This window comes from Nerophis ophidion, linkage group LG01 (genome assembly GCF_033978795.1).
Source record: "Nerophis ophidion isolate RoL-2023_Sa linkage group LG01, RoL_Noph_v1.0, whole genome shotgun sequence".
Taxonomy (NCBI): Eukaryota; Metazoa; Chordata; class Actinopteri; order Syngnathiformes; family Syngnathidae; genus Nerophis; species Nerophis ophidion.
The window spans coordinates 83,343,504-83,358,079 of record NC_084611.1 but is presented as its reverse complement, the minus strand read 5'-3'; the positions used below and the strand labels follow the sequence as shown (position 1 = coordinate 83,358,079).

The window sequence follows — 14,576 nt, the reverse complement described above, 5'->3', positions numbered from 1 at the left end:
CACGTTATGTCCGGACCACTTCCACCGAGGTTCAGACAATTATTTATTAAGGTAGGTAGTTAGATCTTCATTGTCACTGCACAAGTACAACGAAACATTGTTTTCATCACAAACCCGTTCAAGATTAGACAAACAGTGTGCAGGGTTACAGAACAGGATGGGTCGCCACAAGACGCCCCGTAAAAGATGGGAAAACGATAAACGTTCGGGAAGGATGAGGAGAAAAATACATCGAGACCGGGCTCCTAAGGGGGCCCAGTCTGGAGTGGGAAGAAAACCTCCATAGCAAAGCACATATACATATTGCAACATACATCTTGAGACTTGAAACAGAGGGGAGGGAGTGGGGGCTACGGTGGCAGGCTGCAGCTCTTCAGGCGCCGCCCAGTCGTCCTTCACCCCTAAAGGATTCGCATCAAGGGCGTTGGATTTGCTTTTCACTCTAAATTGTCTAGGACTGGTTCTCAAAAATGTTTCGTTGTTCAGGAAAAAATATTGAAAAGTGGCAATTTACATAGATTAACTTAATTTTATGCTTGGATGACTATTGAGAGTGTTCCAAAATGAGATGTGTGAGGCTATTGCCTTTAATTCGCGCCTTGTTATAAAAAGTTATGACCAAATGCTTTATATTCTTTGTAGGTCTTTAGATGAGCAGTGGTTAACTTCTTTTTTACACTTAATGTGACATTTACTAACGTTAAAACAGGAGAAGCGACGGGTTTATTTGCAGCGCAAATCACCGTTAAACGTCCTTTTACATCGCTGACACCGGAACAGATTATTTTTATTTGGAATGATATAAAAACAACTGAACAGTGGACCAGCGTCACAGGAACAGATGATCTTACCGTTGATCCTGTCAGCAGAGTCTATAAAGTTTCATGAAGCATCTCTTTTTAAATGACGTTTTTTGTACGCACGTCAGTTTTACGTTTAGTGATGTCTCCTTGGACTTGAATGCATTTTGAGTTGAACACAGGGGAAATATGATTTCATTGAGTTTACCAAAGATGAATGCAGAGCAAATGTTTTGAATTGTTCTAACCGTGTTTCTTTGTCTTTTGAGCTTGTCAGTGCAAGGTTGATTTAAATAATGAAGGCTGAGTAAATAACACACGGAATAGTCAGTAAAACATATCTGTCCTTTATCCCAGTGTTTTTCAACCTTTTTTGGAGCCAAGTCACTTTTTTTGCGTTGAAAAAATCCGGAGGCACACCACCAGCAGAAATCGTTAAAAAACGAAACTCAGTTGACAGTAAAAAAAAATGTTGTCTCAATTTCAAATTCAAAGCATAACCAACCATGCATCACTATAGCAGGTGTGTAGTGTTTTAGTTCTTGTCTTGCTGTTAGGGTCTTGGTCTGGGGGGTGACCCTAGGTTGCAGAGAATTACAAAAAAATTAAACATTTTAATGAGACAAAAGGGATAACTAAGCGAGATGGGGCAGAAGCGCACACCATGTAACCTGGACAAAAATAGGTTCCTCAGAGGTCGGCCGGAGAAAAGGCCAAGGCGCACTGAGCAGGGCAAGAGTCCAACAAAATAATCCCCTTCAACTCAGGGAGGCTGGGAAAACAAACATAGAATAGGTTAGGGAATTCAGGAATAAATAGCGACAACATACCAGGTCTGGTGAGGTCAAGAAGGCGCATGCACAAGAGTGGTTCAGGATACAATAACCGGCAAGGCCAAGCTGTCAGTGACGAGCCTAAATACTGGTGGGCTAATTGCAAGCAGGTGTGCCACAGGGTCCGCCCCTTGCCGAAGATGAATCAGTAATTACACGGGTGCAGAAAAAAGGAGAAGGCAGGATAAAACTAAAACACAACACTTGCGCTCCTATTTTGGTGGCTTTTTCTCTTTTGGCGGTATTTTCCTGTTGCAGTTTCATGTCTTCCTTTGAGCGACATTTCCCGCATCTACTTTGTTTTAGCAATCGAAAATAGTTCAGTTGTTTTTATCCTTCTTTGTGGGGACGTTGTTGATTGTCATGTCATGTTCGGATGTACATTATGTGCGTCGTCTTTGCTCCACCGTAAGTCTTTGCTGTCGTCCAGCATTCTGTTTTTGTTTACTTCTTAGCCAGTTCAGTTTTAGTTTCGTTCTGCGTAGCCCTCCCTAAGCTTCAATGCCTTTTCTTAAGGGCACTCACTTTCTGTATATTTTTGGTTTAAGCATTGGACGCCTTTTTACCTGCACGATGCCTCCCGCTGTTTCTGACGTCTACAAAGCAATTAGCTACCGCCTGCCACCTACTGATATGGAAGAGTATTACACGATTTCTCTGCCGAGCTCAAGACAGCACCGACACTCAACAACAACATATAATCTGCAGACTATAATTACTGGTTTGCAAAAAATATTTTAACCCAAATAGGTGAAATTAGATAATCTCCCACGGCACACCAGACCGTATCTCACGGCACACTAGTGTGCCACGGCACAGTGGTTGAAAAACACTGGTTTAGCCCAACTTGCTAATAGAATGTACAAAAAGCTTATTTCTTTATTATTCTTCTCTTCTGTTTCAGGGCGACTATGACCCGGTCAAGACCCAAGTCCTCCACCTGAAGATGAACCCCACCTCTGTGGCCAAGCAGGAGCGGCAGGAGGAGATCGAGTCCCTTCGCCAGGAGGCGGAGCATCTGAGGGACGTGGTGCGTAAGCTGCAGGAAGGAGGCCACTCGCAGCTGGACGCCATCTTGCACTCGGCGGAGCTGAGTTTGCCTCCGCCCAAGGAAGTGCTGGGTATGTCCGAAGTAGTACGATACAATGAAGATGATATTTTCTATACACTGCAACAGGTTTGTCGCGTAGGATTTATCCAGTGTAAATCCAGAGGACTGCACTCGAGTGGTGTGTGTTAGTCTGGTAGATATACAAATATTTACAAAAAGGTATTTTAATCAATCAATCAGTCAAAGTTTACTTACGTAGCCCTAAATCACGAGTGTCTCAAAGGGCTGCACAAGCCGCATAAACATCTTCGGCTGAGATCCCTCATCAGGGCAAGAAAAAACTCAACCCAATGGGATGATAGTGAGAAACCTTGGAGGGGACCGCAGATGTGGGGAACCCAAGGTGCACTGGATGTCGAGTGGATCTTGCATAATATAGTGAGAGTCTAGTCCATAGTGGATCTAACATAATAGTGTTGAGAGTCCAGTCTATAGTGGATCTTGCATAATAGTGTGAGAGTCCAGTCCATAGTGGATCTAGCATTATAGTGTGAGAGTCCAGTCCATAGTGGATCTAGCATATTATCATGAGACTCACATCCATTGTGGATCTAACATAATAGTAAGAGTCCAGTCCATAGTGGATCTAGCATATTATTATGAGAGTCCAGTCCATTGTGGATCTAACATAATAGTGTGAGTCCAGTCCATAGTGGACCTAGCATATTATTATGAGTCCAGTCCATTGTGGATCTAACATAATAGTGTGAGTCCAGTCTATAGTGGATCTAGCATTATAGTGTGAGAGTCCAGTCCATAGTGGATCTAGCATATTATCATGAGACTCACATCCATTGTGGATCTAACATAATAGTAAGAGTCCAGTCCATAGTGGATCTAGCATATTATTATGAGAGTCCAGTCCATTGTCGATCCAACATAATAGTGTGAGTCCAATCTATAGTGGATCTAGCATAATAGTGTGAGAGTCCAGTTCACAGTGGATCTAACATAATAGTGAAAATCCAGTCCATAGAGGATCTAACATAATATTGTAGGAGTCCAGTCCATAGTGGATCTAACATAATAGCGAGAGTCCAGTCCATAGTGGATCCAACATAATAGCGAGAGTCCAGTCCATAGTGGATCTAACATAATAGTGTGAGTCCAATCTATAGTGGATCTAGCATAATAGTGTGAGAGTCCAGTCCATAGTGGATCTAACATAATAGCGTGAGTCCAGTCTATAGTGGATCTAACATAATAGTGTGAGAGTCCAGTCCATAGTGGATCTAACATAATAGTGTGAGAGTCCAGTCCATAGTGGATCTAACATAATAGTGTGAGAGTCCAGTCCATAGTGGATCTAACATAATAGCGTGAGTCCAGTCCATAGTGGATCTAACATAATAGCGTGAGTCCAGTCCATAGTGGATCTAGCATATTATTATGAGAGTCCAGTCCATAGTGGATCTAACATAATAGTGTGAGAGTCCAGTCCATAGTGGATCTAGCATATTATTATGAGAGTCCAGTCCATAGTGGATCTAAGATAATAGCGTGAGTCCAGTCTATAGTGTATCTAGCATTATAGTGTGATAGTCCAGTCCATAGTGGATCTAGCATATTATTATGAGAGTCCAGTCCATAGTGGATCTAACATAATAGTGTGAGTCCAGTCTAGTGGATCTAACATAATAGCGTGAGTCCAGTCTATAGTGGATCTAGCATAATAGTGTGAGAGTCCAGTCCATAGTGGATCTAACGTAATAGTGTGAGAGTCCAGTCCATAGTTGATCTAACATAATAGTGTGAGTCCAGTCTATAGTGGATCTAGCATAATAGTGTGAGAGTCCAGTCCATAGTGGATCTAGCCTATTATTATGAGAGTCCAGTCCATAGTGGATCTAACATAATAGCGTGAGTCCAGTCTATAGTGGATCTAGCATAATAGTGTGAGAGTCCAGTCCATATTGGATCCAGCATATTATTATGAGAGTCCAGTCCATAGTGGATCTAACATAATAGTGTGAGAGTCCAGTCCATAGTGGATCTAACATAATAGCGTGAGTCCAGTCTATAGTGGATCTAGCATAATAGTGTGAGACTCCAGTCCTTATTAGATCTAGCATATTATTATGAGAGTCCAGTCCATAGTGGATCTAGCATATTATTATGACAGTCCAGTCCATAGTGGATCTAACATAATAGCGTGAGTCCAGTCTATAGTGGATCTAGCTTAATAGTGTGAGAGTCCAGTCCATAGTGGATCTAGCATATTATTATGAGAGTCCAGTCCATAGTGGATCTAACATAATAGCGTGAGTCCAGTCTATAGTGGATCTAGCATAATAGTGTGAGAGTCCAGTCCATAGTGGATCTAGCATATTATTATGAGAGTCCAGTCCATAGTGGATCTAACATAATAGCGTGAGTCCAGTCTATAGTGGATCTAGCATAATAGAGTGAGAGTCCAGTCCATAGTGGATCTAGCATATTATTATGAGAGTCCAGTCCATAGTGGATCTAACATAATAGTGTGAGTCCAGTCTAGTGGATCTAACATAATAGCGTGAGTCCAGTCTATAGTGGATCTAGCATAATAGTGTGAGAGTCCAGTCCATATTGGATCTAGCATATTATTATGAGAGTCCAGTCCATAGTGGATCTAACATAATAGCGTGAGTCCAGTCTATAGTGGATCTAGCATAATAGTGTGAGAGTCCAGTCCATAGTGGATCTAGCATATTATTATGAGAGTCCAGTCCATAGTGGATCTAACATAATAGCGTGAGTCCAGTCTATAGTGGATCTAGCATAATAGTGTGAGACTCCAGTCCTTATTAGATCTAGCATATTATTATGAGAGTCCAGTCCATAGTGGATCTAGCATATTATTATGACAGTCCAGTCCATAGTGGGTCTAACATAATAGCGTGAGTCCAGTCTATAGTGGATCTAGCATAATAGTGTGAGAGTCCAGTCCATAGTGGATCTAGCATATTATTATGAGAGTCCAGTCCATAGTGGATCTAACATAATAGCGTGAGTCCAGTCTATAGTGGATCTAGCATAATAGAGTGAGAGTCCAGTCCATAGTGGATCTAGCATATTATTATGAGAGTCCAGTCCATAGTGGATCTAACATAATAGCGTGAGTCCAGTCTATAGTGGATCTAGCATAATAGTGTGAGAGTCCAGTCCATATTGGATCTAGCATATTATTATGAGAGTCCAGTCCATAGTGGATCTAACATAATAGCGTGAGTCCAGTCTATAGTGGATCTAGCATAATAGTGTGAGAGTCCAGTCCATATTGGATCTAGCATATTATTATGAGAGTCCAGTCCATAGTGGATCTAACATAATAGCGTGAGTCCAGTCTATAGTGGATCTAGCATAATAGTGTGAGACTCCAGTCCTTATTAGATCTAGCATATTATTATGAGAGTCCAGTCCATAGTGGATCTAGCATATTATTATGACAGTCCAGTCCATAGTGGGTCTAACATAATAGCGTGAGTCCAGTCTATAGTGGATCTAGCATAATAGTGTGAGAGTCCAGTCCATAGTGGATCTAGCATATTATTATGAGAGTCCAGTCCATAGTGGATCTAACATAATAGCGTGAGTCCAGTCTATAGTGGATCTAGCATAATAGTGTGAGAGTCCAGTCCATAGTGGATCTAGCATATTATTATGAGAGTCCAGTCCATAGTGGATCTAACATAATAGCGTGAGTCCAGTCTATAGTGGATCTAGCATAATAGAGTGAGAGTCCAGTCCATAGTGGATCTAGCATATTATTATGAGAGTCCAGTCCATAGTGGATCTAACATAATAGTGTGAGTCCAGTCTAGTGGATCTAACATAATAGCGTGAGTCCAGTCTATAGTGGATCTAGCATAATAGTGTGAGAGTCCAGTCCATATTGGATCTAGCATATTATTATGAGAGTCCAGTCCATAGTGGATCTAACATAATAGCGTGAGTCCAGTCTATAGTGGATCTAGCATAATAGTGTGAGAGTCCAGTCCATAGTGGATCTAGCATATTATTATGAGAGTCCAGTCCATAGTGGATCTAACATAATAGCGTGAGTCCAGTCTATAGTGGATCTAGCATAATAGAGTGAGAGTCCAGTCCATAGTGGATCTAGCATATTATTATGAGAGTCCAGTCCATAGTGGATCTAACATAATAGTGTGAGTCCAGTCTAGTGGATCTAACATAATAGCGTGAGTCCAGTCTATAGTGGATCTAGCATAATAGTGTGAGAGTCCAGTCCATATTGGATCTAGCATATTATTATGAGAGTCCAGTCCATAGTGGATCTAACATAATAGCGTGAGTCCAGTCTATAGTGGATCTAGCATAATAGTGTGAGAGTCCAGTCCTTATTAGATCTAGCATATTATTATGAGAGTCCAGTCCATAGTGGATCTAACATAATAGTGTGAGAGTCCAGTCCATAATGGATCTAACATAATAACGTGAGTCCAGTCTATAATGGATCTAGCATAATAGTGTGAGAGTCCAGTCCATAGTGGATCTAACATAATAGTGTGAGTCCAGTCCATAGTGGATCTAACATAATAGTGTGAGTCCAGTCTATAGTGGATCTAGCATAATAGTGTGAGATTCCAGTCCATATTGGATCTAGCATATTATTATTATGAGAGTCCAGTCCATAATGGATCTAACATAATAGTGAGAGTCCAGTCTATAGTGGATCTAGCATAATAGTGTGAGAGTCCAGTCCATAGTGGATCTAGCATATTATTATGAGAGTCCAGTCCATAGTGGATCTAACATAATAGCGTGAGTCCAGTCTATAGTGGATCTAGCATAATAGAGTGAGAGTCCAGTCCATAGTGGATCTAGCATATTATTATGAGAGTCCAGTCCATAGTGGATCTAACATAATAGTGTGAGTCCATTCTAGTGGATCTAACATAATAGCGTGAGTCCAGTCTATAGTGGATCTAGCATAATAGTGTGAGAGTCCAGTCCATATTGGATCTAGCATATTATTATGAGAGTCCAGTCCATAGTGGATCTAACATAATAGCGTGAGTCCAGTCTATAGTGGATCTAGCATAATAGTGTGAGAGTCCAGTCCTTATTAGATCTAGCATATTATTATGAGAGTCCAGTCCATAGTGGATCTAACATAATAGTGTGAGAGTCCAGTCCATAATGGATCTAACATAATAACGTGAGTCCAGTCTATAATGGATCTAGCATAATAGTGTGAGAGTCCAGTCCACGGTGGATCTAACATAATAGTGTGAGTCCAGTCCATAGTGGATCCAACATAATAGTGTGAGTCCAGTCTATAGTGGATCTAGCATAATAGTGTGAGATTCCAGTCCATATTGGATCTAGCATATTATTATTATGAGAGTCCAGTCCATAATGGATCTAACATAATAGTGTGAGAGTCCAGTCCATAGTGGATCTAGCATAATAGCGTGAGTCCAGTCTATAGTGGATCTAGCATAATAGTGTGAGAGTCCAGTCCATAGTGGATCTAGCATATTATTATGAGAGTCCAGTCCATAGTGGATCTAACATAATAGTGTGAGAGTCCAGTCCATAGTGGATCTAACATAATAGCGTGAGTCCAGTCTATAGTGGATCTAGCATAATAGTGTGAGAGTCCAGTCCATAGTGGATCTAGCATATTATTATGAGAGTCCAGTCCATAGTGGATCTAACATAATAGCGTGAGTCCAGTCTATAGTGGATCTAGCATAATAGTGTGAGAATCCAGTCCTTATTAGATCTAGCATATTATTATTATGAGAGTCCAGTCCATAGTGGATCTAACATAATAGTGTGAGAGTCCAGTCCATAATGGATCTAACATAATAACGTGAGTCCAGTCTATAATGGATCTAGCATAATATTGTGAGAGTCCAGTCCATGGTGGATCTAACATAATAGTGTGAGTCCAGTCCATAGTGGATCTAACATAATAGTGTGAGTCCAGTCTATAGTGGATCTAGCATAATAGTGTGAGATTCCAGTCCATATTGGATCTAGCATATTATTATTATGAGAGTCCAGTCCATAATGGATCTAACATAATAGTGTGAGAGTCCAGTCCATAGTGGATCTAGCATAATAGCGTGAGTCCAGTCTATAGTGGATCTAGTATAATAGTGTGAGAGTCCAGTCCATAGTGGATCTAGCATATTATTATGAGAGTCCAGTCCATAGTGGATCTAGCATATTATTATGAGAGTCCAGTCCATAGTGGATCTAACATAATAGTGTGAGTCCAGTCCATAGTGGATCTAACATAATAGCGTGAGTCCAGTCTATAGTGGATCTAGCATAATAGTGTGAGAGTCCAGTCCATAGTGGATCTAGCATATTATTATGAGAGTCCAGTCCATATTGGATCTAGCATATTATTGTGAGAGTCCAGTCCATGGTGGATCTAACATAATAGTGTGAGAGTCCAGTCCATAGTGGATCTAACATAATAGTGTGAGTCCAGTCTATAGTGGATCTAGCTTAATAGTGTGAGAGTCCAGTCCATATTGGATCTAGCATATTATTATGAGAGTCCAGTCCATGGTGGATCTAACATAATAGTGTGAGTCCAGTCTATAGTGGATCTAGCATAATAGTGTGAGATTCCGGTCCATATTGGATATAGCATATTATTATTATGAGAGTCCAGTCCATAATGGATCTAACATAATAGTGTGAGAGTCCAGTCCATAGTGGATCTAACATAATAGTCTGAGAGTCCAGTCCATAATGGATCTAACATAATAGTGTGAGAGTCCAGTCCATAGTGGATCTAACATAATAGCGTGAGTCCATTCTATAGTGGATCTAGCATAATAGTGTGAGAGTCCAGTCCATAGTGGATCTAGCATAATATTGTGAGAGTCCAGTCCATAGTGGGGCCAGCAGGAGATTTGTAAAAATAAAACTAGAAATCAACTGAAAAATACTAATTTCATCACACTATTATCAATCTGATACTGATTCTACACTTGGTATCAACGCTATGCTTTTTTAAAAAAGTTCTTATTCCGTTATTTTCCAGATTTGCAAAAGCAGATCGAAAGTTCCGAGCTGAGGAACCAGCGGCTGAAGGAAGTGTTCCAGAAGAAGATCCAGGAGTTCCGCACCGTGTGTTACATCCTGACCGGCTACCAGATCGACATCCCCATCGAGAACCAGTACCGACTGACCTCGGTCTACGCCGAGCACATGGAGGACTGGTTGGTCTTCCAAAAGGTTTGCAGTATTTCCTTTGAATCGGTTGCATGGCGCATGAACACACCTCTGGTCTACTAGGTCGGGTTAGAGCAAGGGCCACATACGGAAAAGTCAAAGACCATAGGGCGCACCAGATTATAAGGCGCATTAAAGGGGTCATGTCATGACTTTTTTTCTATTTGCAAAACACTTCCTTGTGGTCTACATAACACGTAATGGTGGTTCTTTGGTCACAATGTTGCATATATTATGTTTTACAGACCATCTTCAAGTTGCTTTCTGACCGTCGTTTCAGAATGCGCTGTTTTGTGTGTTTACATATTTGGCTCACCTTCGACAGTGTCTTCTCCCTGTAATCTTTGTTGTAGCGGTGTAGCGTGCAAGGACGAGAATCTGAGAATTGTCCAAAGATAGAGCTAACTGTTTTAATGACATTCAAGGCCTACTGAAATGAGATTTTCTTATTTAAACGGGGATAGCAGGTCCATTCTATGTGTCATACTTGATCATTTCGCGATATTGCCATATTTTTGCTGAAAGGATTTAGTAGAGAACATCCAAGATAAAGTTCGCAACTTTCGGTGCTAAGACAAAAGCCCTGCCTCTACCGGAAGTCGCAGACGATGACGTCGCAAGTGTGGGGGCTCCTCACATATCCACATTGTTTATAATGGGAGCCTCCAACAAAAAGTGGTATTCGGACCGAGAAAACGACAATTTCTCCATTAATTTGAGCGAAGATGAAAGATTCGTGTTTGAGGATATTGATAGCGACGGACAAAAAAAAAAGTAAAAAAAAAAAAACGCGATTCTATTGGGACTTTGCAGCATCGCGTGGACATCGGGGGCGGTACCTCTGGATTGGCAGACCGGGGTGGTGGTTCCTCTCTTTAAGAAGGGGGACCGGAGGGTGTGTTCCAACTATCGTGGGATCACACTCCTCAGCCTTCCCGGTAAGGTTTATTCAGGTGTACTGGAAAGGAGGCTACGCCGGATAGTCGAACCTCGGATTCAGGAGGAACAGTGTGGTTTTCGTCCTGGTCGTGGAACTGTGGACCAGCTCTATACTCTCGGCAGGGTTCTTGAGGGTGCATGGGAGTTTGCCCAACCAGTCTACATGTGCTTTGTGGACTTGGAGAAGGCATTCGACCGTGTCCCTTGGGAAGTCCTGTGGGGAGTGCTCAGAGAGTATGGGGTATCGGACTGTCTTATTGTGGCGGTCCGCTCCCTGTATGATCAGTGCCAGAGCTTGGTCCGCATTGCCGGCAGTAAGTCGAACACATTTCCAGTGAGGGTTGGACTCCGCCAAGGCTGTCCTTTGTCACCGATTCTGTTCATAACTTTTATGGACAGAATTTCTAGGCGCAGTCAAGGCGTTGAGGGGTTCCGGTTTGGTAACCGCAGGATTAGGTCTCTGCTTTTTGCAGATGATGTGGTCCTGATGGCTTCATCTGACCGGAATCTTCAGCTCTCGCTGGATCGGTTCGCAGCCGAGTGTGAAGCGACCGGAATGAGAATCAGCACCTCCAAGTCTGAGTCCATGGTTCTCGCCCGGAAAAGGGTGGAATGCCATCTCCGGGTTGGGGAGGAGACCCTGCCCCAAGTGGAGGAGTCCAAGTACCTAGGAGTCTTGTTCACGAGTGAGGGAAGAGTGGATCGTGAGATCGACAGGCGGATCGGTGCGGCGTATTCAGTAATGCGGACGTTGTACCGATCCGTTGTGGTGAAGAAGGAGCTGAGCCGGAAGGCAAAGCTCTCAATTTACCGGTTGATCTACGTTCCCATCCTCACCTATGGTCATGAGCTTTGGGTCATGACCGAAAGGATAAGATCACGGGTACAAGCGGCCAAAATGAGTTTCCTCCGCCGTGTGGCGGGGCTCTCCCTTAGAGATAGGGTGAGAAGCTCTGCCTTCCGGGAGGAACTCAAAGTAAAGCCGCTGCTCCTCCACATCGAGAGGAGCCAGATGAGGTGGTTCGGGCATCTGGTCAGGATGCCACCCGAACGCCTCCCTAGGGAGGTGTTTAGGGCACGTCCAACCGGTAGGAGGCCACGGGGAAGACCCAGGATACGTTGGGAAGACTATGTCTCCCGGCTGGCCTGGGAACGCCTCGGGATCCCCCGGGAAGAGCTAGACGAAGTGGCTGGAGAGAGGGAAGTCTGGGTTTCCCTGCTTAGGCTGTTGCCCCCGCGACCCGACTTCGGATAAGCGGAAGATGATGGATGGATGGATGGGTTCCGATGTTTTTAGACACATTTAGTAGGATAATTCTGGGAAATCCCTTATCTTTCTATTGTGTTGCTAGTGTTTTAGTGAGTTAAATAGTACCTGATAGTCGGAGGTGTACGTCCATGGGTGTCTTGACGCGCAGTGTCTCAGGGGAGTCGACGGCAGCTTTATGGACGGGGCAAGCTCAGCTTTTCTCCGGTAAGAAGCAACTTTTTAACCACAATTTTCTCACCGAAACTTGCTGGTTGACATTCCGTCGTGTTTCATGTTCGCTTGACCGCGCTCTGATCCATAGTAAAGTTTCACCTCCGGGAATTTTAAACAAGGAATCACTGTGTGTTTGTGTGGCTTTTTGCAGTGCATCGCTAGGCTTGAAGCATGGCAGAAAGCAACCACAGACTTTGCTCCGCAGAGTTTCTCTCAGACAAACAGAGCTGAGCGCTTCGTTTAAATACATTTTCCCTCGCTTCATTTTTGTGGAGTCTCGGCGTGCGTTCAAGAGCACCGCGGCTATTAGATGACGACAGTTGTGGACAATATTGGAGACAGACGCACTTGTCCCACGCATCTCCGCGGAGGAGATATTGGTTTCATTTTCGCAACACAGCGTCCTGCTGGGTCTGAGAGGTAATGAGGTTAGGAAACATGTAGCGGGCGATGTGCCGCAAAATGTTTATCATGTCTTTAGTTTACTGACTGGGATGTTCACTCCTCCTTTATTTAGCTGGTAACTGTTCCAGTGTTCAAATAACATCAATACTAACTCAAATGTTTTGTCGTCTCTTCGAATTTAACGCAAGCTTTTAAGATTGTGGATTCGATGTGAGACGTATGACTCGTATTTATTTTTATTGGCTAAACCGTTGCCCTAAAACAGTGTTGTTAAAGAAGAACAAAGCTTGTTTATTCGACTTTATCTTCATTAGTCAAACCGCTTTGTGTTTTATATTGATATCAAAAAGTAAACACCATGTTTTTACATGTTGTAAATTTGTTCATTTTACTTTAAAAAAAAAACATTCATGTGACATAGCACTTTGTTAATGTTATTGTGTATAGGTAATTCCCATACAACATATTTTAGCTCGAACTCTTAAATTGATTGATTGAAACTTTTATTAGTAGATTGCACAGTTCAGTACATATTCCGTACAATTGACCACTAAATGGTAACACCCCAATAAGTTTTTCAACTTGTTTAAGTCGGGGTCCACGTAAAACACTCATATCGTGTTACAGGTATCACCGACATCGTCCAGCCCTAATTGTACTTAGAAACCAGCATCCTCTGCAGTGGACAGTTAATTGTCCATTTAAAAAAAAAATGGGAATACAAGCTGTATTGATGATACAACTTTTTATTTTATTTACTGAAAATTTAATAATCATTTGTCAGGTTCTAACACTGATGACATCTATTAAACAAGACAAGAAGCAAAGAATTGAACGGAGACCGAATTAAATTTGGCTCAATTGAGGAGAGATGTCTGGGCTGTACTCTTGTACGGTCTCTCAGCACGCTCTGGCGAAAGATTGCGTGCAGCCCACTAGAGATGCGCGGATAGGCAATTATATCACCCGCAACCGCATCACTAAAGTCGTCATCCACCCAAATCAACATTTTATCAAAGCCACAACCACCCGCCACCTGCCCGTTGTTATACATCTAATATAGAGGATGCAAGGCATTAGTGAGGTTAGAAAGTGTAACTCCCTCCAAATAGCACAGACACAATGGCTTTCTTGAACTGATTTATTTATTTCAACTTGTTTAAGTGGTAATTCATGATCTGTCCCAATATAGCATGCACATGTAATTATGCATAACTTAAAAAAACATACTTCTCTCTATTAAAATATAAACATAGATATGAAGGCGTCATGTACTGTGAAAAGGCTGACATGTTGAGACTATTAATGAACATTAAATATTTGTCTTTAAATATATGGATAATGTTTATAGCCGTAATAGACATTTTGTTCACAATTCAACACAGTTTTACCAAAAATACTGAAAAATCCTGATTAATATTCGCGATTGCACTATTGATTAAAAAAAAAAATCTTAATTATTAATTTGCCCATAATCATGCAGCTTTATGTTCAAGACTACATCTCATATATGAACGCAATCAATATTTTTTATTTATATGGACAAAAAGTGCAGTTACGTCCGCCAAGGGCAACATACTGAAAAGTCAAAGTATGCAGGGGCTATTTTGATTTTTTTTTTTTAGTAAAAATAAATAAATAAAAGCTAAAAACATATATGTTGAATATTTAACGACAATTATTTGTTTCAGCTTTGTGTTATAGGTGACTAAATATATTATCATTATTTTTCTCATTACTCAGAATTATCATTTTTTTCTTACATTTTTACTGTTGTTTGTTCCCTCTGTAAGAATAGAAACATA

General features: G+C 41.7%; 1 protein-coding gene across 2 annotated transcripts in view; it reads left to right on the top strand.

Moving 5' to 3' along the window:
• mad1l1 (mitotic arrest deficient 1 like 1) overlaps positions 1-14,576 on the top strand; it is a 202,936-nt gene that overhangs the window by 130,054 nt on the left and 58,306 nt on the right. For both annotated transcript variants that reach the window (XM_061913580.1, XM_061913585.1), the window contains 2 exons: positions 2,538-2,754; positions 9,754-9,947. In XM_061913580.1, coding sequence (XP_061769564.1) covers positions 2,538-2,754; positions 9,754-9,947 — 411 coding nt within the window. The remainder of the gene's footprint in view (positions 1-2,537; positions 2,755-9,753; positions 9,948-14,576) is intronic.